General features: G+C 36.5%; 1 protein-coding gene across 7 annotated transcripts in view; it reads left to right on the top strand.

Moving 5' to 3' along the window:
• Positions 1 to 25,413, top strand: part of GRM7 (glutamate metabotropic receptor 7) — a 924,866-nt gene that overhangs the window by 269,928 nt on the left and 629,525 nt on the right. For all 7 annotated transcript variants that reach the window (XR_014298757.1, XR_014298758.1, XR_014298759.1 and 4 more), the window contains exon 2: positions 17,073 to 17,289. Coding sequence is in view for 3 of the 7 variants with exons in the window: in XM_082683125.1 (XP_082539251.1) it covers positions 17,073 to 17,289 (217 nt within the window). In the remaining 4 variants the exon portion in view is untranslated. The remainder of the gene's footprint in view (positions 1 to 17,072; positions 17,290 to 25,413) is intronic.

Below are 25,413 nucleotides of genomic sequence, written 5' to 3'. Positions count from 1 at the left end.
TTAAAAATGTACTGGGACACCATTTCTCTGAGATGGTGGGAGCAAGACGCAGTTTGCTTTTAATAATTAAGTAAAACTCAGTTATCTAAATGTGCTATTTCAAAGAAGTTATGCAAAGGTGGGTAATGTTTAGAAGCCACAAACTAAGCCAATCTGGCTTCATACTAATTTTAGAAGGAGTTATCACTTCACTAAAAAAAATGATGTCACTTGTAAAATTATCTAACACTGGCATTTTACTGAGCATATAAAAGGCAATATTTGGGAAATATATTCTTTTATTTGCATTTCTAGAGAGCAGCCACCTCTACTGTATATTTATAAGGTCACAGATCTCTCCTCACTAAATGCTTGAAGAGAGATTTTATCCCTTTGTGTCCCTGACATCTCCCACAGGATGGTTCCAGGGAAGTGTTAGGTGAACGGAACTGATCAGAGAAACCGTCACTACAAAGAAAATAGATCAAAGCATCTAACACCAGTAACAGTGTGGCATCTCCTCGGACAAATTAGAGTCAGTGCTTTATCATCTATTTACCTTGTCACCAATAACTGTTAACTTTAAGATGGCTGCCTTCTACTCCAGTGTTAATGGTCTTCAGAATAGCATCTAGTTAGACTATTCCTTAGGATGGATTCAGGTTTTTAGTTTTATATTTCTTAATACTAACTAGGAAGATGTATCCTTTAAGTCGCATGTAATATATATAGTACTGTCACTAGTAATATATACAGAGTAATGATAGTAAACATTATTTATACTACACATGCATGGGAAATGTATAAGTATTTTATTCTAAAACCTAAGAGAAACTATCGTGGGATTTTCTCACATTTTTGGTATTTCCAATATCATTTGCCTAATCCAAAGGACAAATTTTCAAATCTGTCAAGTTTTCTACAAGAAGTAGAGAAGCCAGAGCTCCTTGATATGTTTGTTGATTTTGGTGTGGAGATAGATTAGATCAGAATGAAAACAGAGCTTTTTCTCTGAGGTATAATGCCAGCCTGGGTAAAGAGGATTCTTTTAAGTAGGAGCACACACAATGTAATTTTTAAAAAATTTTTGTTTATTTTTTATTTCTTTTCAGTGTTCCAGAATTCATTATCCATGCACCACACCCAGTGGTCCATGCAATACATGCTCTCCATAATACCCACCATCAGGCTCATCCAACCTCCCAAACCCTCCCCTGCAAAACCCTCAGTTTGTTTCTCAGAGTCCACTGTCTCTCATGGTTCATCTCCCCCTCCAATTTCCCCCAACTCACTTCTCCTGTCTCCCAATGTCCTCCATGTTATTCCTTATTTTGTTCCACAAATAAGTAAAACAATATGATAATTGACTCTGCTTGATTTATTTCACTCAGCATAATCTCCTCCAGTCCCATCCATGTTGATACAAAAGTTGGGTATTCATCCTTTCTGATGGAGACTTAATACTCCATGGTATATATGGACCACATCTTATTTATCCATTGTAATTTTAGAGAGATAAGGTGAAATATGGCTAAGGGAAAACTAGAAGAAGTCAAAATTAAATACACATATGGGGCCCTTTGCTTTCAACAAATCTGGCCAATGTAAAACAAAATGACCACTATTGGATAGAAAGTAGAAGAAACTTTCTATTTGGCATAGTAGTTTTTAAACTTTCAAAATAAACTACTTACAGTATAGATCTTCTTGAGTTCATTTAAAATTTGATTGTGGCTTTCTTTTAAAGTATATTTATTCACTATAAGAAATGAAATGTATCTTCATAACTCTGCTTGGCATTTTAGCTTGGAAATGATCTTTTCATTCATTTTATTTTACTTTCTACGCATGAATATAAACAGGCATGACAGTCTGACTGCTGAAAACCTGACACCTAGTATCTGTAACTCATTGATCCAAGATACTTGGGCTGATAATGATGACACTGACTCTCAATGAGTTCTTCATTTGGGATGATAGTTTATAGCTATAGCTGTTTTCCTGCCCTTGGTAGCACAGAAATCAAGAATTGTAACTTCCTTAATTACTTGAAGCACAATAAGTAAAGGGAGCTGTCTTTACAATCCGTGAACGATTGCTATGGAAAAAAAAAAAAGTCCCCCAAATAATCACAATGTTGCCTTTAAGCTGAAGTTGAGAGAAAATAAAATGAAACTTTTTTTATTTTTTTGAATGAATAGTAAACCTACTCATATTAAAAACATTTGAAAAGAGTCTTGGGTGGGAGAAGATCGGAAAAGTTTAGTGAACTTTCATGGATGTTTATAAAGGCCATGCCATTAAACACACCATTTTAATGCCTGGACTCTCTTCATGGAATAAGAATATTATTTGGAGGGCACCTGGGTGGCTCAGTGGGTTAAAGCCTCTGCCTTCAGCTCAGGTCGTGATCAGGTCCTGAGATGGAGGCCGCATCAGGCTTTCTGCTCAGCAGGGAGCCTGCTTCCTCCTCTCTCTCTCTCTCTCTGCCTGCCTCTCTGCCTACTTTTTTTTTTTTAATTTTTTTTAATTTTTTTTTTATTTTTTATTTTTTATAACATATATTTTTATCCCCAGGGGTACAGGTCTGTGAATCACCAGGTTTACACACTTCACAGCACTCACCAAAGCACATACCTCTCTGCCTACTTGTGATCTCTGTCTGCCCAATAAATAAATAAAAATCTTAAAATTAAAAAAAAGAATACTATTTGGAGGTCATTGTAGGATAGTGTTAATAGAAATGTACTCCCAACATCTTTTATCACCTATGGTCAATATATAGTTAATATCCTACTAGGGAATTAATTATTGACTACTACTTTGTCTTCTTTGTTTTGTCCACAATTGTTTTGGAGGTTAGTTTAATCAGACTTGAATTGTCAGCTGTATCGACTTACCAGTCCCATGGCCTAGAGATGCAGATGGCTGACTTACCCATCCTTCAAGATTGTGGTAGGTAATGGTAACTCTGTCTATACTCCTTCTTCTTCCTTAGTAATAAACTTCAGTATTATTTGAGATGACAATGTACATGACTAAAAGACTACATTAAACAAATTTTTTTTTCTTGCAACTAGTTGTGATCATGAGACTCTTTTGAACAATAACATAGGTGGAAATGTTACATGCAAGGCTGGAAATATGGCTTAGAAAGACTTCATCTCACTGGAAAATGTGCCCCTTTGTCTTTTTCCACATCTACCATATTGTTGCCTCAAAGGAGTCTATCATTGCTGGAGCTTTGATACCCTTTAGAACCATAAGTGATGTTGAAGATGGAATTGATATGCTGGTATGGTAGAGCAGAAAACTACAAAGTGCCTAGTTCTCTGGTGACAATGGGACTGTCCCGCCATTCTGCCAGCTCTGGGCTGTTTATCAACTTATTTTATCTGACTCATATAAAACATTTTAAACATATAAACATATAGAACATTTTATATGACTCATATAAAACACATGTTTATGAGTAACTGTTATTTTGAGTTTTCTATTTTTGAAACCAAACCAGTTAATAATTGGTATTGGATAAAAGCCAGAATGAGTCTTTTTAATTTTGAAATATAATGTACAGAGGGATCATGCACTTTAAAACACTATGGATTTTTTTGAAACATCACTGTAAGAACTAGTCAAAAGATGTGATTCTAATAATTTTTCAGTAACACTGTGACAAGGTGACTTTTCACAAATTATATTGCCTATCTTTTTATTTTTTTTCCTGGAAGAAGTAGAGATCTGACTCCATTAGTACCAGCATCATATCCTTCACCATTTGCAACCTGGCATCTAAAGGACAAGATCAAGAAAAGTTATGATGCCCACGTCCAGGCAAAACTTGCCTCTAATAGGAATCCATGTGTTATGGAGGGGATTAGCAGATCTGTCTCAAAATCTTTCCTGAAGCAACCTTGTTAAAATCCAGATGTGGTACTGCCATTGGTGATATTTTCTCTCTCCCTCAATCTCCATAGGTCAATCTAAAATATAATTACATGTAAAAAAATATGCAATCATGGTAATTGGATGATGATATGGTGGCAGGTAATGTGATAGTAGATCTTGCAGGATATAGGGAAAGAATATTAAAAATGGTAAATTCCAGAACAAATCAATATTTGCAACAATGTACAGTGAAGAAACTTACCAGGCTATTTCAGTCTGCAAAATATCCTGGAAATCTTACGGGCGTATTTTATCACACATATGCTTAACTAAGAATTAGTCACCTGGTTCCAGGTCCCCAAAACTGAAGCTAACATAGAGATGAATGCAGTACTTTTCTTTCCAGAGGGAGATATCTGGGTCAATGAAAGACATGAGTGGCAGAAACCAGTACAAGTTCTACTTACTTACGGTTGACAGTTCTGTTTAATATAAATTCAAATAGTTTACAATTATATCAACATCTACTAACTCCACAGTTGAACTTCACCAACATTTTGGACCTCTGGCTGAGACTTTGTCCTTCCAAAATCTTTGACATTTGTTTTCCTTTTCTATTCTTCCATGCCCATCCAGGAACTAGGAAGAAAGACTTGAAAGAAAAAAAAAAAAATAGACAAATGCTCAGCTTTACTGCTTCTTCCAATGCTTGAGTTCTATAGGCAGGAGATATACCTATTAGCAAAGTGACCAAATTCCTCATTTCCCCAAACAATAGGGAATACCCCTCTTCAGGTGTCAGGTGAAACCATGAAAAACTTCTGTCACAGAGACTTTGTTGAAGGATCAGTGACACATTGTTGATGAAAGGAACATTTCAGTTATTACACACCAAGTACCTGGGACTAGTAACTCTTGAGATTTCTTCCTTTATGTCCCCTTATTATTCTTTTGAGAGTACACTAATGGATGTCAGAAAGGTTCTGTGTATTTTATTAGTGTGTAAAAGTTATTACTATAATAGAAGAAACAAAATAAACTCAGATAGTTATTCATTTTATTTCATCATTTTGCCCTATTCTTTCTCCAGCTTTAAAGCAAGTGAAATTATGGATTCTACTCTCAAGTCATGCAAGTTCCTCTGCTTTCTTCAAAAGAATCCCATGTCTTACTTTATGCATTGTTTTCATCAGAAACTTTCTTTCGTTTCTTTGCTGGGGGCTATCTGCCTCCTGTCTTCCAATTAGCTTGAACAGCCCATCTTGGTCATATCGCCTCCAAATTTTGAATTTAAATACTGACATTTCTGTATTTCATTTAGACCAGTTCCCCCACCAAAGTGGTTTCAAATATATTTACATATTAAATCATCACACTCCCTAAAGCTAGTCTATCTCTTAATTCTTATACCTACAATTCCTAAATTTACAAATAAAAAAAAAATTCTAGTCATACAGTGCTAGTATAGTATCATATTACCTAAATTAAATGATATTTATTATGCAGGAATCTGATAAATCATCCTATTTGTATTAATAAATAGTTCCTAAATTCTTGTTTACTCAGAATATAAGCCATATAAAAGCTAAAATAAACAGCATAGCTTTCCCTCCCTTGTAGAAGAAAAAAAAAGTAAATAAGGAATTTTTGTCTTGTAAGCCTCTTTCAGGGAATCAAAGGATCAGCACAGATTTAACTTCACCTTCTGGAACATCTACATCTGTAGTCTTATACAATGAGAATTAACGTACCTAGAGCCCTGCCAGACCCTGAAAAGGCTCCTAAGTCATGAAGCAAAGATTGCATCATGTTCAATAGCATTTCTGTTTAGTGCACTTTGTTGTGCCCTAACTTCTTAAAAACTGAAATTCACATAGACCATGGCGCATAGTTTACTACAACATCAATTAACTGTAGTAGTCCATTTTCAATACTCCTTTTTACTGGACTAGAACATAATTATAAAGGTGGCAATGGTTCTCAGAGAGAAAATAAGTTTGGATTTCATTTTATTTTCTTTTTCACTTTAAGAAGTTTCTGGCCATGTCCATGTGAAGGACTGAGTATGTCAGTTGCTTATCTCCATGCATTCTTTTGAGAGACCAGATAATTGAAGGTGACAGGGAAATGCACAGAGCTCTGATAATTGGGAAAGATTGACAGGTAGAGGGGGAAATATGTAAAGCTGAGTTGGCAAGACATTAAAAATATCTCTTCATTTTTATTTTATGACCACAGTGTTGTGACTACAATTGTCCTTTCCACATACAAACCTCAACTGGTTCAACTGAAGCAATTTTTCACCCCCTGCACCGGCCCCCTCCGACTGCCCCAACACATACACACACACAGATGGCAATATTTTGTGTTGTCTGCAGTCATCTTTGACTGTGACAGCTGCAGGTTGTGCTACTGGCACCTAGTGACAGAGGTCAAGGGCGACACTAACCATCTTACACCACCCAAGATGATCCCTCCCTGTACCACAAGAGAGAATTATCTGATTCCAGAAGTCAATAGCAGCAAAGTTAAGGAATCCCATTCTACAGACAGTTGACATTTATATTGCTAGTGGAAAACCTCAAAACTCAGCCTTGGGTGTTCGGTAAACCACACTCAAGATGTGAGACTCTGGCCGTCGTGGCCTCAAAGAGATCTGGGATCATATCTAATAAATATGAGAAATGTTGAAGTAGCACTTACTTTGGTGACTTTTTTTTTTTTCTTAATATGTGGTTGTCTGCAGGAATACTGGCCAGAGGTAACTTATAGATGTGTAGGATCAGGAAGAAGGCTGAAAGGTTATAAAACTCACCCTCCCCATTTTCCTCTGTTTCTCTAGTAAAGCATATGCTGATGACTTCTATGGTGCTATGTTAGGGGTATCAGAAAGGTCTCCATTAACGTTGTCATTGAAGCTATGGAAATGTGGGTGGAGATATTTATCTAATTTACAAAAGTCCTTAGAGATCATGTCTGTATACTATATACATATATATCCCCAGACACACTTTTAAGTAGGATGCTTCTTTAAGCAAATTATCACCAGACAAAACAGCATTGTATGCCATGTATGACATGTCAAATTTTTGTTTTGTAGCTCTTTCACTTTTACCCTGTGATGTAGCTTGGGCTTATATGATTAACCCTATTTTATGGGTAGAAAAATAACCCTGGTGAGCTTGTCTATCTTGATGGGAATAACATGTGTTATCGCTGTTTTGGCTCCTGTTAACCATCTAAAAGTTCCAGCTTTCTCTTTTTTGTTTTGTCTTTTTATTTTTTTTAAGATTTGTTTATTTATTTTAGAGAGGGAATGAGAGAATCTCAAGCAGACTCTCCACTGAGCATGGAGCCTGATGTAGGGCTTGATCTCATGACCTTGAGACAATGACCTGAGCTGAAGTCAAGAGCTGGATGTTTAACCGCTAATCCACCCAGGTGCCCCTTCTTGGGTATTTATGGTCATAAGAAGTGTGGAGAGACGTGTCCCCGCACCCCTGCCAGGGACTTTATACACTAATTTATTAGAATCAGGATGTCAAGAATGTGACTTCAACAAAATTATGATGGTCTCAGGACCCTTAAGAAAATATCACCCCCTTGTTTCCCTTGTGCGCATCCAGACAGTGCAGAGAAGGAAATGAATACAAACAGGTAGAAAAATAAGGAGAGGCTCCAATCTAGATCCTGTCCCTCTCCTACTTTGGTGTTTTCATGTCTACATAAAGTAGGGCTTCTCACTCAGAACATGGCTGGGGAGGTAGATGGGTGACTCTTAAAGATCAGAGTAGTTAGGAATTACTAAACCAGTATATATTTTCCAGATTTAGATTTAAAAAAAAAAAAAATGAAAGTCCATCATAGAACCAATCACTGAGTCCTTTGAAAGTATGGATCAGCTTGGTCCAAAGTTAACTAAATCTTCAAAAAATTATCTAAAGAAAAAAAGAGCATAGCTGCTTAACAGAAGTCCTGAATGCTGGAGGACCTTATGCCAAGATAGAGTTTGAAGATTAGAACACCTGTACCCCAAGGTTTACAGCAACAATGTCCACAATAGCCCAACTATGGAAAGATCCCAGATGTCCATTGACAGATGAATGGATAAAGAAGAAGTGGTATAGATATATGATGGAATACTATGCAGCCATCAAAAATGAAACCTTGCCATTTGTAGTGCCATGGATGGAACTAAAGTGTATTATGCTAAGCAGAATAAGTCAATCAGAGAAAGATAATTATCATGTGATCTCACTCATATGTGGAATTTATGAAACAAAACAGAATCATAGGAGAAGAGAGGAAAAAAAATAAAACAAGATGAAACCAGAGAGGGAGACAAGCGATTAGAGACTCTTAATCATAGCAAATAAACTGAGAGTTGCTGGAGGGGAGATGGGTGGGGGAATGAAGTAACTGTTTGATGGGAATTAAGGAGGGCACTTGATGTAATGAGCACTGGATATGACTAATGACTCACTGACCTCTACCTTTGAAATCAATAATACATTATATGTTAGTTAATTGAATTTAAATTAAAAAATTGAAAATAAAAAATAATAAAATTAAAAAATGAGGATTATTCTAAAACTTGAATTTAAAACGCAGTGGATATACATGTTCTAAGTGACACACAGATGTTCCAAGGACATCTCCTAACCGTTCTTAACATTTGTCAACTATGAGAGGCGTAAAATATTAGGTTGCCTCACTTTGCCTTTATATTACATCTCATTTATTCACATTAGTCTAGATCAGGTGATGTTGTTCCCCTTGACTCAATGGCTATATGAATAATGTGTTCTATTTGGCCACATGTGCCAACATCTGGATTCTGAAATACGGTTATCTTTACCGCAATTCTAGAAACTTGGAGAGAAGAAGGCAAAACAATGAAATTCATGATGGTAATATTTTTATCTATTAAGGGTTGTTGCCAAAGTTCATGAGGTTACATATATAAAGTATCACACATCTAAAAGCCCAATATATAGAGAGATTTAATAAAGAAATTGTAATAAAACAAATTAGAGATAAATTTTTTGAAACATGTATTATACAAATTTGGCTTGCAATCCACACATAGAACTACTTGGTTGCCAAGATGGTTATTACCACCCAGGAAATGTTGAAGGTGTTTGGTGTTATGCAATTAAAGAAATGAAAGATGAAGGAAAAAACAGTTGAAATACTTGATGATAATCTCTGTTGTGAGTAATTTAAAGTTGAATGAAACTCCAGATATTAGACAAATTGAAAGTTATTAATCATTACTCAGTACTTTGAAATAAATAAATACCACCAAAAATCAGGATTGAAGTCCAACCATCCTTATATGAGCTGAGATATTGAGGGAAGAGATAAGTATAAATTGAAGAGAATGCTTCAAAGAATGAACCTGGAAGGTTTATTTATTCATTTCCCCTTTTTCCAGATCCATATCAATAAAGCTTAATAAGAACTAAGAGTGAAATTACTGCTAACTGTGAACTTAATAATGCCCCACTGGGAGTTCATTAATATCTCAACAGGTACACTGAAGCATTATCTTAATTGCACATGATACATTCAAAAATTGTCTTTAAGAAGTTTTATGGAAACTGCCCTCTGGAACAAGCATTAGTACATTTTGTATTTCCTTTCCTTGCTGTGCAGATTTCCCAGGAACATGGAACCATAAACCTCATTCAGTTTTACAAAAATAACAAGTTTCCAGGTAACCAACCTGGTCATAGGCAGTCCTTCTAATATAAAGAAGAAGAAGTTCAAAATGCATCAAACCAATTTCAGATCTTTCATTTTTTCTAAATAAGTGAAATGGGTCTTTCATTTTGTAAATATTTAAGAATTTATTTTAAAGAGTATCAAGTTTACGTTGGATAACGGTAACAGTTTGATTAAAAACATTAGAGTAATCCAGTCCAAATCTGGATTTGGGTTTTCAGTTATTTTGGCAGATTTGGACACTAAGGTGATGCTTAAAAGAGTGTTTATTCCAAGCCCAAGGTATCCCTTTGCTTAGAAATGTTTAACTTTGCAGTAATTATGAGATAAATTAAATTTAATAGATTTCAATCTTGTCAACACTTGAAAAGTGAAAGTACATCACACATTCATTTGATTTTCTATTAGACAGGGCATAGAATTATTTTCTCTAGATTTGTTTAATTTATTCCCTTTTTTACCCCCTATTTTAATTTGCTTATGACAATGTTAACATTGAACAAAGACATTTAACTAGAACCAAGGACATGGGATGCCAAATACTAATTGCTTCTTGCATCTGACATCCAAGCCTAGTTGGGGAAGGCAGAAAAGCTAAGGAGACAGCAGGGCAGAATGACCCTATTTAAAATGATAAATTTAAGTATATTTTGCAGAGTTAGACTGAACTCTGGGCACTGCCCAGTGGTGCCCAGAATTATCAAATCTTAGGTCTAAGAGAAAAAAAAAACCAGAATGAACAGTCTAAATGATTTCCGAAGTTCCCTTTACCTTTGAATCCCCAACTAATGTCAGCTTATTCTACATTCCAATGAAGAGGAGGGAAATCCTAGGGAATAGTGTGCCAAGGGGGAAAAAAAGGGCAAAAGAAGGCATTTGCGTCCATGCCTAAACCTGTCAGTCACAGGTCCACCAAAGACTTGGATAACTCCCAACTCCTGTGGGTCTCTCGGCCCACACCAACCAAGCAGATGACGATTCTGTTCTCTTATGATTATTCTATTCATTCATTTGCTGGCTTACTCATTCACAGTGCTATCTAGTGGCGAAGATGAACAAGGTCCTTGTTCTCCATGGGGGTAAGTTTTCTCCAGAAAAAGAGAGAAGAATAAACAGATAATTACACAGGTAACTAACAGCATACTGAAAGTTGCGACACTTATTTCAGAAGGAAAACCACAGTGTTTCAAAACTCATCAGTTGACCTTCCCATGAACTCTGGCTTTCTAGGGAGAACATTGGAGGCTAGGAGAGAGCCTTGCGGGCCTCCTAGTGATTGTGAGTACCAGGAAATGGATGTGAATTAACTTGATTACTCCGTCTGTATGCCAAACAAATCAGGTACCACAGTCACTGTATTTGTTAGATACAAATGAACTTGAATTTTTTAGAAGATAAAGAGGATATAAGTTATTTAAATGCCCATTTAATTATTCTTGAAAATTCTTGAAATTAATTTCCCCCTGGTCGTACTTCTCTTAGATTTATAGGAATTCTTAGAATTGTAAATGTGCATACATAGTTTAAAGGTTAAAGTAAGACCAGAGTGAATTGGGATTTTGTATGGTTGTTGTTCTCTTTTCTATTTTAAGAGTAATATATAGGTTTGAGAAATGTCACATCTCATAACTTGAAGAATGATGGTTTTATTGCTGTTTATATTTTATTTGCTTTTCACTGTTTAAAAAAGGGTCAAGGAATTTGGTTTCTACATAGCTTTCAAATGACAATTTTTAGGTGTGAGAATAGCTCAAAAACTTTATTACTTGAAACTAGTTTCCATCTTGTAATTATTGTCACCTGATTCATACCTTGGGAGAAATAATTAGAGAAATTGAGATTTTCTTTAAAAAAGAGACTTGGTGGAGGTGGATGCTTTATCTACTCTTTGAAGACACTTAGAGTACCATGAGTTCTATCTAAACACTGCTTTGTTTTGTTTTGTAAAATAAGATTTTAACTGACAGTCTTAATTCTTCTTTTGACTATATATTTCTTAAGATAAGAAATAAAAATAAACACTAGTTGACTTCAGATGCTCAGTTTGAGAAATGTGAAAAAGGGAAGCTGTTTTCACCATTATCATTTTTGTTTTCCTGGATATTTTAGCTGATGTAATTAGAAAATAAAACTAAATGAATTTTTATAATATAACTTCCCTTACCTGAAAATCCCAAGGAAATAAACTGAAAGCTATTAAAACTAATAAGAATTTTAACAGGGGTGTAAGTCACAAAGTAAATATACAAAATTAATAGATTCCTGTATACTAGCAATAAATAGAAAACAAAATAAAAATGTTATATCATTCATAATGCAATAAAAATAACAATTATCTACAAATAAAGTTAATACCAATTATCTAGAAATAAAGATAATAGTGTGCCTATATGGAGACAGTCATAAAATTTTACTAAGAGAAAAAAATGAACAACAGAATGGATGAAAATAGTTATTTTCTCATGGGGAAAATAAAATATTATATATGTATCAATTCTTCCCAAATTAATTTATAAATATAATGTAATTCTCGTCAAAATCTTAATGAAACTTTATTATGAACTTGAAAAAAATTATGCTAAAATTTCAGCTAGAAAATTAAACGTGTGTGATTGCCTGTGGTCATTTTTAAAAGAACACCTATGAATAGAGGACACATTCCAACTAATAGAGCCCTAAATCCTCTACGCTTATAAGAACTAAAATAGTAAAATACTGCCCCAAGACGTGGAAGATAGAAAAGTGAAATGAGAATACACTCCAAAGATCAAAGGATACTTAAGAATTTAATACATGACAGGAGATGGTCTTTCTCATCAATAAAAAATGATTAATTATTTAATATATGTTGCTGGGGCAAGTAGTTAACCATTTAAGAGAAGTCACTATAGATTGCTGGTCTACCTTCTACAATAATCCCAAATAATTCCCATATAGGGAAATATTTAAAGGTAAGCTTCAAATATTTCTGTCACATTGGTGAGGGTAGGGACTTGAACAATATTCTAGGAAAATGTTCATGGATATCTACACAAAATTAACTTTGAGGATTCATCTTTTTTTTTTTTTTTTTCTAGTGGCAAAACCTTGGAAAATGTTTAAGCACTCAACAGTGAACATTAGGCTTAGAACAGGTTTAGCTGAGCATATTATACAACCAAAAAGAATGGGAAAGAGAAATGAAAGGCTGGGGGTAAGGGGAGGAGGAAAGAAGAGATTAAGACTCACATTTTCATACTTTATAATATGTATGTGCATACCCACATGCACAAACAAAAAACGGTAAAGAGATAAAATGCTAACAGGGATGAAGTCATTAAAGTTATTTTCCTTTTGTTTCTCTATTTTTCACAAATAATATACATTTCTAAGAAAAAGTACAAGTTCATACATTATAACATATACATACAATTATAATGGATTATAAATGTCCCCAGTCCTCTTTGGGACTCATCATTAACAAAACCATATTTATGTCATAGGCAAATTTTTATGAAGAGTAGAGAATAATAAAATAAAATGAAAATTTAGTCCTATGATAAAGATTAAAAGTGCCTGGGGCACCTGGGTGGCTCAGTCAGTTAAGCATCTGCCTTTGGCTCAAGTCTTAATCCCGGGATCCCGGGACTGAGCCCAGTGTCCAGGTCCAGGTCTAGGCTCCCTGTTCAGTGGGGGGTCTGCTTATCCCTCTCCCTCTGCTCCACCTCCACCCCCCTTGTGATCTTTCTCTGTCAAATAAATAAAATCTTTTAAAAAAACACTTTAGTGGGTTTTTTTTTTGGTTTGTTTTTTGTTTTATCAGAGAAAGGAAGTCTCAAAGAGAAATCGAATATTTACTTTTCTATAGCCAAAGTATTATTACACTAAATTTACTTCATCAAAAGATCAATTCTGCATTACTATAGACAGGAGGGTTTCAGTAGCAGGAGAAGGTATCGCTACCATATCAAGGAGAGTGTGGTCAATTACGGGAGATGACTAAAAATAATTTGGCCAGTTGTAGGTACCAATTATAACATACAGTTCAAAATAATTACTTGGTGTGCTTAAATGCTATTTTGAAAACAAGTAACTAAATATGCAACACATTACTTAAGTAAGTAGCATCATATTTCATAGGTTACATAAATTCTTGCAGTCTCTCCCCTCTTACTGTGAGGAGGCATACCTTACGCAGCTATATTTTTATCACAGAAATGAAATCCGTTTGTTCTTTCATTCCTTATTCTAAATATGCATAATGTAGGAATAAGTACACTGTGTGTAAGTCGTGTGCATGATCCTAAAGGTGCATATGAGTCTTAAACCAGGAGATATGTCTTATTTATGATAAAGAGATAGACTCCAGATAGTGACCACTTTGAAAGGATGCATGGTAGTGAGGGAAAAAATTGTTTCACCAGGATTTTCATCACTCAACTTGGGATACAGTTTAGAAAATGCACTTGTATTGGGAGTGCTTTACAATTCTGATTTTTTACAGCAGCTACATAAATGCAAATTCAAGTAGAGGGCTGGATGTATCTTCATTAGCACTGTCTCAAAGGTAGAAAAGGACTTTTGGCAGCAAAGGCATCTGTGCAACAGCATGAAGCTTTCACATTTCCACAAGTTGAAATTGATGGAAATGTATTGACATGCTTGGCTTCTTTCCTTTTTATTTCTTATATGAAAATGTCTGTCTCTCTCTCCACTATTCTCCTCTCTCCCTCTCTCTTCATCCCTCCCTTTAATCCCTTCCTTTTTTCCCACCCAGAGTCTTTATTCATTTGATGTTTTCCTTACCTAAAATTCATAAGCTTGGAATGATAAATGAAACATATGGAGCTCATTTTACTAAGATATCTATATCGGCTTCAACAAGGTGTTTACATAAAATGTTTGAGTAACGGTCTAAGAATGATCACTAAAAAACATTTAGTGGCTCTGTAGTCAGTGCTGTGAACTCCAAATATCTACTTGCCTTCCTTGTTTTATTCTTCTTATTAAAATGGTTTACCAGCAATAGAGCAAAGTATCAGAAGAGAGTTCAGAAGTTCGCACCGGATAGTTTCAGATGTGAGTACTGCTCTCTTTCTTACAACTTTGTGACTTGAGGCAAGGTCACATTCTACTTTGAACTCTCAATTTCCACTTATATAAAATGAGGTAGTAATCTAATATAGTAAAGAATATTTACTGATGGTTAAATAAACTCATGTATAGGAAACTTTTAGAACATAACTGGCTATAAGAAAGAGTTGGATAAATAATAGGCATTATTTCTAAAGCAATAATGACAGAAATATATAAAAAAAATTTCTTCCCTTAGACAGTAAGGGAAATGTATGTGATAATGTGCCATGGAGTACTTGGGAAGTCAAATATGAGTAATGGGTAAACTTAGTAAGGAAAGACACACTGTTGTCTGTTTTGATTATCATCACCCCCATGTATGAATCAACCAGTCCGTCCCAGCATTATGCTAAGCATAGCATAATCATTATTCTTATCCATCAAAACAACCTTTTATTAATGATACCTCATTGAATTTAAAACAAACAAACAAACAAACAACAACAACAACAAAAAACAACTTCTCAAGAGCACACTGTCATGAAGAGAAACATCAGACTTTGGTTCTGGATCCTGTCAATACTAAATCCCATTTTATTTCCATTACATTTCACAATACCTACTACTACAAGGAGTTTCTCCTTATCAGCTGACTTTGTCACACTGATTTTGGGCTTTGAATCAGTGACAGTGCCCCTCGTGGACAAGGAGGAAAATGCATCAAGTATGGGCTGCCTGGTGGGTATTATCTATTGTCAGGGCTGTCTGACTTGGTAGAGTAATGATGACCTAGGAATGTTCTTAGGAAAATGAGCTTTACAGAGGTGGTAACCAGCTTTAAACAACAGTAAATGGGTTTACTTTAGTCAAACTGCACTGGAAGGAGAGGAATAGATAAACACTGAGTAGAATTTTTCAGGGCTCAAAGAATTGACTCCAGTGTAACTTTGGCATTTTTGGAGCAGAGTGACCTTTGGGCTTTGCTTGAGCAAAGATCAAAAATGGTCTGTAGATACTTCAGAAATCCATATGATAAAGCAAGAGTAAGTTCTCGGGGGAGTATATGCAAGCAGAATTTTGTGAAGTTGCTCATTCTTACAGGCAGATTAATGGTACCAATCATAGTCTATTGCATGCTGAGGTTAGAAGACCGAGGGGACAATGTATTGTAGTCATAAGTGGTTTAGAGTTCCTAGGCAGGGTCCTAACTGATGGCTAATTCGGGGTTTCCTCTTGGGTATTTGTAATCCCAAGCAAACATTTTTTGTAGGGCCTCTTTATGTATACATAATTTGAGCTAAATTCAGGATGTCAGGCCTTCTTAGATAGCCTAATCTCATGCGATCTTAGGAAACAAGTGCTATATCAGGTGATGGGAGAAATCTGCATGTTAGGCTACCCTTCTGGAATGAGGGGGCTGCTATTGGGGCCAAGGATGATCCTCACAGGTATAAGTTCTAGAGCTTTTAGGAGACCTGCAGGGTAAGGGACTAGAGGACTGTCTAAATGGAAAAATGGGAATCAGGCACCCCTATGGGCTTGACACAAGCAGAACTGCCAGCCCTCTATCATCACCCAAAGAGGAGCTTAAGAAATTTTGAGGAAGGCCCTCCAGAGTACAGGGACTACTGAAGAGAAGGCTTTGTGGCAAGGAACCCCCCTGGCCTGGTTCTCAGGGTGTTACTTAGCTACTTCATAATATTCTTATGAATAATACATGAAATAATGCATGCAGCTCGCTTAGGTGTTTCTTCACAGATGGTTGGTACTCAATGTTAGATGTCTAATGACTTCCACCAATATTCATGAGCTGGGTCAACTAAACCAATCTCTATACAAATTCCAGTTAGGCAGTTGTGTTTTTGTGGTGGTGGTGGGGGTGGTGTCTAATAGTTTTTAAGAAGTAAAGCATGGGGGCATCTTGGTGGTTCAGTCGGTTAAACGCCTACCTTTGGCTCAGGTCATGATCGCAGAGGTCCAGGGATCAAACCCTATGATTGGTTCCCCATTGAGCAGAGAGCCTGCTTTTCCCTCTCCCTCTGCCCCTCCCTCCTACTCCTGCTTGCATTCTCTCTCTCAAATAAATATATAAGTTAAAAAAAAGTAAAGCATGATTCTAAGTGTTGGTCAGAATGTTTGCAAACTCTTTTCTCCTAAGCACCATGACTCATGTGATTCCCATGCCATCCTCTTTCTCTCTGAGGAGGAACCAAAAGGCCAAGGCACAAAAGTATACCATTTTGTGCTGTCTGAAAGTAGTTGGTTGCATTTAGATGGTTCACAGTTGCAGGGTGTTGTTTGCTAAAACACACATCCTCTTTGGAGCTCAAGCCCTGTATTTTGAGCAAATTATCCTAAGTATAAATGAGTCTCTCACATCCTGGTCGTGTGCTTTCTCATGTGGTGCTTTCCTTTCTTTCCAGATTCCCCAGATCAGTTACGCATCAACAGCACCTGAGTTAAGTGATGACCGACGCTACGACTTCTTCTCTCGTGTGGTCCCACCCGACTCCTTCCAAGCTCAGGCTATGGTGGACATTGTGAAGGCCCTAGGCTGGAATTATGTGTCTACCCTTGCATCTGAAGGGAGTTATGGAGAGAAAGGTGTGGAATCCTTCACACAGATTTCCAAAGAGGCAGGTAGGAAGAGATTGCATTGGTCAAATGACCGTCTTCACATGTCTATGGCTTTTAATGTCCTTTCCAGTCTTTGTCATATCAAACCAACCCTGTAGATAATCACCATACCCCTACTCTCACATTCCTACTGCCTATTAAGTAAATTGGTAAAGACTTTATGTATAATGTTTTGCCATTTTTGAAGAGAATATTTTCAAAAGTGTGAAACTGGAGTCCTTTAAGTTTCGGTAGCAGAAAGGAAGACAAGAGAATATGCACTTAATCTGGTACCTTACTTCTGTGTAATGAGTAATGGTGTGGATTGCAGGCTGCATACAGAAACCTGAGGCGGTGCTGCTGAGTGTGCGTGTCCTTCCTCTCTGCCCCTCTCTAAAATGCACAAATTGTTTAAAATTATGAGACACTAATCATGGGGGGCTCTTTGCTTTGAAGAAAAATGACAGTGACAACTCTGAATGACTTATCCACAACAAAGTTAAGCAAATTATCTGGATGGTAGACTGTATTTAGCCAAATAATCTTTGGAACTTTATTTTGACAAAAACAGTTCGATTAAATAGTACTTGTAGTAGATTCTTTCATGTTTCATTAGCTCAAAATGGAAGTAATGAGTTCAAGTGTTTGGCCAGCTGGTTGCCATTGGGGAGATTTTGAAAAATGAGATAGAATCTTCACATTTCAGAATTCTGGCAATAAATATTGAGGCTTCCCCATACGGAAATATTGGATACAATAAATGTGTAGCTGACCGTTAAGGCAAACACACACACATACAGGAAAGGTCCTTTTCATGAGGAAAGATGTCATAAATCCTGAAGACATGGTTTTGAATGCTTGGGTGTCAGACTACAGTTTCACCAAGACATGTTATGTGTTAGTGAATAGATGGTATATCTGCATTTGGCGACTGAAAAAGGGAGCCAGGGCTTGTATAAATCCCATGATTTTAACTCAGTCCCTTACTGTTTGCTCTAATTTGAATAATTCACTTGAGAACTGGGTCCTTTTTATACTTTTCCATCTGACTGAAGTGTTCTTACTCTTCATACCTTTGACTAGAAAACTCTTGACTGTTGACAGGTCTCATCCTAAATGCCATATCTAGGTTTATATATAAGCATACTCCAAACTTCCTTGGGTCTACCCACTTGGTTGTATTTTTAGTGTCTTCTCCCACAGCACTTGTCACATACTAGTATAATTTGTTGTTGTCAGTGTTTTCTGTCTTGCCCCAGAGACTCTAAGAGGGGATCCTGTCTGTCTCATTCAGTACTACAGTCTCAGCCACAGTGTTTCCAAGGGAAACATATTCAGTATAGTTCAGCCAGAAATTCTCTGATTAGGAAAGAAAACTTAAATCTGGTTTTGTGTCATGCATGCTTTGACTTATAGGCATCATTAATAGTTCACTTTGTGAATCTCTAAAGCCATACCTTATCAGCTTTGATAACTGCATTTTTTATTTCTTTCTTTGTTTTTTTGACTCTTATTTTGATCCAAATGCTAAAAGCCAATTTAGAGAAATAACTAAAATATGAGCATAAAAGCCAATATAAAAGATAAATAGAAAATATGGGTAAAATAATAAGGTAAGACTCAGAGACACAGTTCAGATATCATCTTATTCTACGTAATTGCTGCAAGTTGGTCTCAGATTTAATGCTGATCTTTGTATCGGATAAAGCAAAGAACAGTACCTATTTTGTTACAAAATGTGGTGTCCATGAGGTCAAAATCATGTTGATTGTTCAGTAAAGGACAGGAACAAGGCAAATGTTTGCTTTGGATCCTTTATATAAGACTATATTTTATAGATAGATCAGTGGTGAGTTTCATATGGTTGTTTATTCCTAGTGTCACTTGGTGATAACTTAAGATACAATATCAGAGTCTGCTTTATAATGACACTGCAGAAAGGAAAAGCTGTTGCAATACAGTGTGAACTCCAACCTCATAATTTTTGTTAAACATACAGTGAAATGACCCTGTGCAGAAATAAAAATTGTATCATCGGCAGGCATTTCGGATGAGATTCTTCAGTTTAAGAGCCTTTGAATTTGGGGACGAGAGTAACTACTAAAAAGCCAGTTGCAGAATTGCAAGAAAATATTGAGGGTTATTTTCCTATAAGTATTATGATATTCACTGTGTATTTATAATAAATTTCATTGAAACCAGAGCATACGTGCAATTAATATAAGTGAATGCACTCACGAGCTTAGCAAACACCCTGTTCCTCTCCTAATGAAAAGAAAGGAGAGGATATTGCAACATAAATGGCATGTAGGACCTTTACTCTCCAATGTGTACATTACTTAGAGAAAACTTGAGGTGGGAAACACGATTGTACTGCTTCTTCAGCTGTTGTCACTTCTGTGGCCTCGTAATATAAGCATCTTCCTACCCCAAGCATGACTTCAGTAGACAGATATATAATCATATGCCATAGTCTCTAAAATAATCCAGTTGCTTCCTCTGATATTCAGCCAAAGAAACAGTGATGTATTCTAATTCAGAAACAAAAAAAAGAAAAGAAAAAAATTGCTTTATTGGAATTTCTTAGAAGTATATATGCTTAAGGAATTTTTAAGGGTAATTTTAAATGTCTACTTTTTTTCCTCTTGTCTGAGGAATGTAGAACCTTGTCCCCAAAGAAAGATTCAGGTCCACATGTATGTGTAGGAGGGGTGGTGGGGCACAGAGAAAAGTAAGCACTCTGATGTCAGAAGGATGGGAAATTGAGAAACAGGCACTATTACTTCCATGCTGTAAAACTTTTGATACATGATTTAACTTTGAAGGTCTCAGCTTCCTCATGTAGAGAATGAAATTAATACCTGCTTCATCAGGTTAGTAACGTTAAGTACGATCATACATAGGGAATCACTTCACACCTAACAATACCAGATTCTTATTAGTGCCTCACACAGTTGCAGGGTTCTTGTCTCACAGAGTCGAAGAATGAATCTGTCAGACAACTGGGTGAAGTGAAGTGAAAGTTGATTAAGGGAAGGTGAGAACAGAAAGGAAAGAAAAGGAGTTCTTTAGAGTGAGGGGGCCCGAATGGGTTGCCATTGAGGGATTTTATGGTTAGTGTTTTATAGAAAACTGACCAGGGCACTTGGCAAATACCTTGTCTATAACATTGAAGACAAACAGGTGGCTTTGTAAATATGAAAATATCTTGCCAATATTTAGAACAGACAAGGTGGATTTATTGTTTCCTTCTCTCTGGTTAATAACTTGTCTATAACATTTCTCCATATCTGGGATTTCTGTGAGCCTGGTCAGGTAGTCCCCAACCTGTCTCTCCATAACCTCACCTGTCCCTTACTCATTAGTAGAGTTACTTTTTGAGTCTTAAAAATTTGAAAATAATATAAGTGATGGATGACATCTGCCTTCAGCCGGAACTACAAGGTTTTATATATTACATATAATTATATAATATAATATAACCTATAAGTGTATATAATAGCTGAGTTACTATTTTTGCTAACATGCTTTCATTAGATAAGACGCATAAGATGAAAAGGAGGTTAAGTATTCATATTGTCCTATATATGTATTGTGTGTGTATGGAGAGAAAGAGAGGGAGAGAATGTGAGTGAGAGAAAGCATAAGCTCATTGATGTGTCTGTGTACTGCTAGCAGGCTTGAAGGGGTTACTTCCATTCTTCCTGAACAGTTTGACTTTGAAGATTACGATTCTTCTCTTTTATAAATGTCTTTAAGAGTTTCACCTGGGATGCCTGGGTAGCTCAGTCAGTTAAACCTTGAACTTCGGCTCAGGTCATAATCTCAGGATCTTGGGATCAAGCCCCACGTGGGATCAGGCCTTGCGTGGGTGCTGTGCCTCAGCAGGCAGTCTGCTTGAGATGCTCTCTCTGCCTCTCCCATGCATGCTGTCTCTCTCTCAAATAAATAAACAAATCTTAAAAAAAAAAAAAAAAAAAAAAAAGAGTTTTACCCTTTCAGGATACTTTAGTTCCAAACCTTACTTTCAACTTAAGTCCTAAAGCAGTTCTACTTATGGAACTAGAGTGTGAGGTGGATCCATCAGGCACATAGTCAAGAACATGTGTGAACAATCCTTTCTCATACTTTGATAGAACAAGTCCAGACAATGATCTCTGAGGAAAAGAGCCATCCTCCATCAGGAGGCCATATAATTCATTTGGAACATGGAAGCCTAGGTACACTTTCTCTATAAACTGTCAAAGAATACCTCAGTAATTCTCTCATGTAGTCATTGGATATTTAAATATGAATGGGTGCTGTTCCTTGTTGAACTTTCAGAGAGGACTGTAACATGAATTTCTCAGATGAAGAGATTTTTATAAAACAGTGATATTTGCATAAATTGCCCTGTTTATTTGAATGAATACACATGCAATAGCAAAAAAAACAATTTGTTGTTCCATATCCTAAGAATGAGAGATTATTCACTCCCAATGCACTTTAATATTTAGGACAACATAATAGCCCAAAAAGCCTAAATTAGACATACAGACTCCTCTTTCTAAAACAAAGGTAAAAGTAAATGCTTATGATAGAATTTACAGCGTTAATATATCCTAGACTTTTTTTTTCTTCTTTTTTTAAATTTTTTATTTTTTATAACCATATATTTTTATCCCCAGGGGTACAGGTCTGTGAATCACCAGGTTTACACACTTCACAGCACTCACCAAAGCACATACCCTCCCCAATGTCCATAATCCCACCCTCTTCTCGCAAACCCCCTCCCCCCAGCAACCCTCAGTTTGTTTTGTGAGATTAAGAGTCACTTATGGTTTGTCTCCCTCCCAATCCCATCTTGTTTCATTTATTCTTCTCCTACCCACTTAAGCCTCCATGTTGCATCACCACTTCCTCATATCAGGGAGATCATATGATAGTTGTCTTTCTCTGCTTGACTTATTTCGCTAAGCATGATTCGCTCTAGTTCCATCCATGTTGTCGCAAATGGCAAGATTTCATTTCTTTTGATGGCTGCATAGTATTCCATTGTGTATATATACCACATCTTCTTGATCCATTCATCTGTTGATGGACATCTAGGTTCTTTCCATAGTTTGGCTATTGTGGACATTGCTGCTATAAACATTCGGGTGCATGTGCCCCTTTGGATCACTACATTTGTATCTTTAGGGTAAATACCCAATAGTGCAATTGCTGGGTCATAGGGCAGTTCAATTTTCAACATTCTGAGGAACCTCCATGCTGTTTTCCAGAGTGGCTGCACCAGCTTGCATTCCCACCAACAATGTAGGAGGGTTCCCCTTTCTCCACATCCTCGCCAGCATCTGTCATTTCCTGACTTGTTGATTTTAGCCATTCTGACTGGTGTGAGGTGATATCTCATTGTGGTTTTGATTTGTATTTCCCTGATGCCGAGTGATATGGAGCACTTTTTCATGTGTCTGTTGGCCATCTGGATGTCTTCTTTGCAGAAATGTCTGTTCATGTCCTCTGCCCATTTCTTGATTGGATTATTTGTTCTTTGGGTGTTGAGTTTGCTAAGTTCTTTATAGATTCTGGACACTAGTCCTTTATCTGATATGTCGTTTGCAAATATCTTCTCCCATTCTGTCAGTTGTCTTTTGATTTTGTTAACTGTTTCCTTTGCTGTGCAAAAGCTTTTGATCTTGATGAAATCCCAATAGTTCATTTTTTCCCTTGCTTCCCTTGCCTTTGGCGTTGTTCCTAGGAAGATGTTGCTGCGGCAGAGGTCGAAGAGGTTGCTGCCCGTGTTCTCCTCAAGGATTTTGATGGATTCCTTTCGCACATTGAGGTCCTTCATCCATTTTGAGTCTATTTTTGTGTGTGGTGTAAGGAAATGGTCCAATTTCATTTTTCTGCATGTGGCTGTCCAATTTTCCCAGCACCATTTATTGAAGAGGCTGTCTTTTTTCCATTGGACATTCTTTCCTGCTTTGTCGAAGATTAGTTGACCATAGAGTTGAGGGTCTATTTCTGGGCTCTCTATTCTGTTCCATTGATCTATGTGTCTGTTTTTGTGCCAGTACCATGCTGTCTTGATGATGACAGCTTTGTAATAGAGCTTGAAGTCCGGAATTGTGATGCCACCAACGTTGGCTTTCTTTTTCAATATCCCTTTGGCTATTCGAGGTCTTTTCTGGTTCCATATAAATTTTAGGATTATTTGTTCCATTTCTTTGAAAAAGATCGATGGTACTTTGATAGGAATTGCATTAAATGTGTATATTGCTTTAGGTAGCATAGACATTTTCACAATATTTATTCTTCCAATCCAGGAGCATGGAACATTTTTCCATTTCTTTGTGTCTTCCTCAATTTCTTTCATGAGTACTTTATAGTTTTCTGAGTATAGATTCTGTGTCTCTTTGGTTAGGTTTATTCCTAGGTATCTTATGGTTTTGGATGCAATTGTAAATGGGATTGACTCCTTAATTTCTCTTTCTTCTGTCTTGCTGTTGGTGTAGAGAAATGCAACTGATTTCTGTGTATTGATTTTATATCCTGACACTTTACTGAATTCCTGTATAAGTTCTAGCAGTTTTGGAGTGGAGTCTTTTGGGTTTTCCACATATAGTATCATATCATCTGCGAAGAGTGATAATTTGACTTCTTCTTTGCCGATTTGGATGCCTTTAATTTCCTTTTGTTGTCTGATTGCTGAGGCTAGGACCTCTAGTACTATGTTGAATAGCAGTGGTGATAATGGACATGCCTGCCGTGTTCCTGACCTTAGTGGAAAAGCTTTCAGTTTTTCTCCATTGAGAATGATATTTGCGGTGGGTTTTTCATAGACGGCTTTGATGATATTGAGTATGTGCCCTCTATCCCTACACTTTGAAGAGTTTTGATCAGGAAGGGATGCTGTACTTTTTCAAATGCTTTTTCAGCATCTATTGAGAGTATCATATGGTTCTTGTTCTTTCTTTTATTGATGTGTTGTATCACATTGACTGATTTGCGGATGTTGAACCAACCTTGCAGCCCTGGAATAAATCCCACTTGGTCGTGGTGAATAATCTTTTTAATGTACTGTTGAATCCTATTGGCTAGTATTTTGTTGAGTATTTTCGCATCTGTGTTCATCAAGGATATCGGTCTATAGCTCTCTTTTTTGGTGGGATCCTTGTCTGGTTTTGGGATCAAGGTGATGCTGGCCTCATAAAATGAGTTTGGAAGTTTTCCTTCCATTTCTATTTTTTGGAACAGTTTCAGGAGAATAGGAATTAGTTCTTCTTTAAATGTTTGGTAGAATTCCCCCGGGAAGCCGTCTGGCCCTGGGCTTTTGTTTGTTTGGAGATTTTTAATGACTGTTTCAATCTCCTTACTGGTTATGGGTCTGTTCAGGCTTTCTATTTCTTCCTGGTTCAGTTGTGGTACTTTATATGTTTCTAGGAATGCATCCATTTCTTCCAGATTGTCAAATTTATTGGCGTAGAGTTGCTCATAGTATGTTCTTATAATAGTTTGTATTTCTTTGGTGTTAGTTGTGATCTCTCCTCTTTCATTCATGATTTTATTTATTTGGGTCCTTTCTCTTTTCTTTTTGATAAGTCGGGCCAGGGGTTTATCAATTTTATTAATTCTGTCAAAGAACCAGCTCCTAGTTTCGTTGATTTGTTCTATTGTTTTTTTGTTTTCTATTTCATTGATTTCTGCTCTGATCTTTATGATTTCTCTTCTCCTGCTGGGCTTAGGGTTTCTTTCTTGTTCTTTCTCCAGCTCCTTTAGGTGTAGGGTTAGGTTGTGTACCTGAGACCTTTCTTGTTTCTTGAGAAAGGCTTGTACCGCTATATATTTTCCTCTCAGGACTGCCTTTGTTGTGTCCCACAGATTTTGAACCGTTGTATTTTCATTATCATTTGTTTCCATGATTTTTTTCAATTCTTCTTTAATTTCCCGGTTGACCCATTCATTCTTTAGAAGGATGCTGTTTAGTCTCCATGTATTTGGGTTCTTTCCAAACTTCCTTTTGTGGTTGAGTTCTAGCTTTAGAGCATTGTGGTCTGAAAATATGCAGGGAATGATCCCAATCTTTTGATACCGGTTGAGTCCTGATTTAGGACCGAGGATGTGATCTATTCTGGAGAATGTTCCATGTGCACTAGAGAAGAATGTGTA

Source organism: Mustela nivalis (genome assembly GCF_964662115.1).
Source record: "Mustela nivalis genome assembly, chromosome: 1".
In the NCBI taxonomy this organism is placed as follows: Eukaryota; Metazoa; Chordata; class Mammalia; order Carnivora; family Mustelidae; genus Mustela; species Mustela nivalis.
Note: the sequence above shows the minus strand (reverse complement) of the source record. Positions and strands in the feature narration are given on the sequence as shown.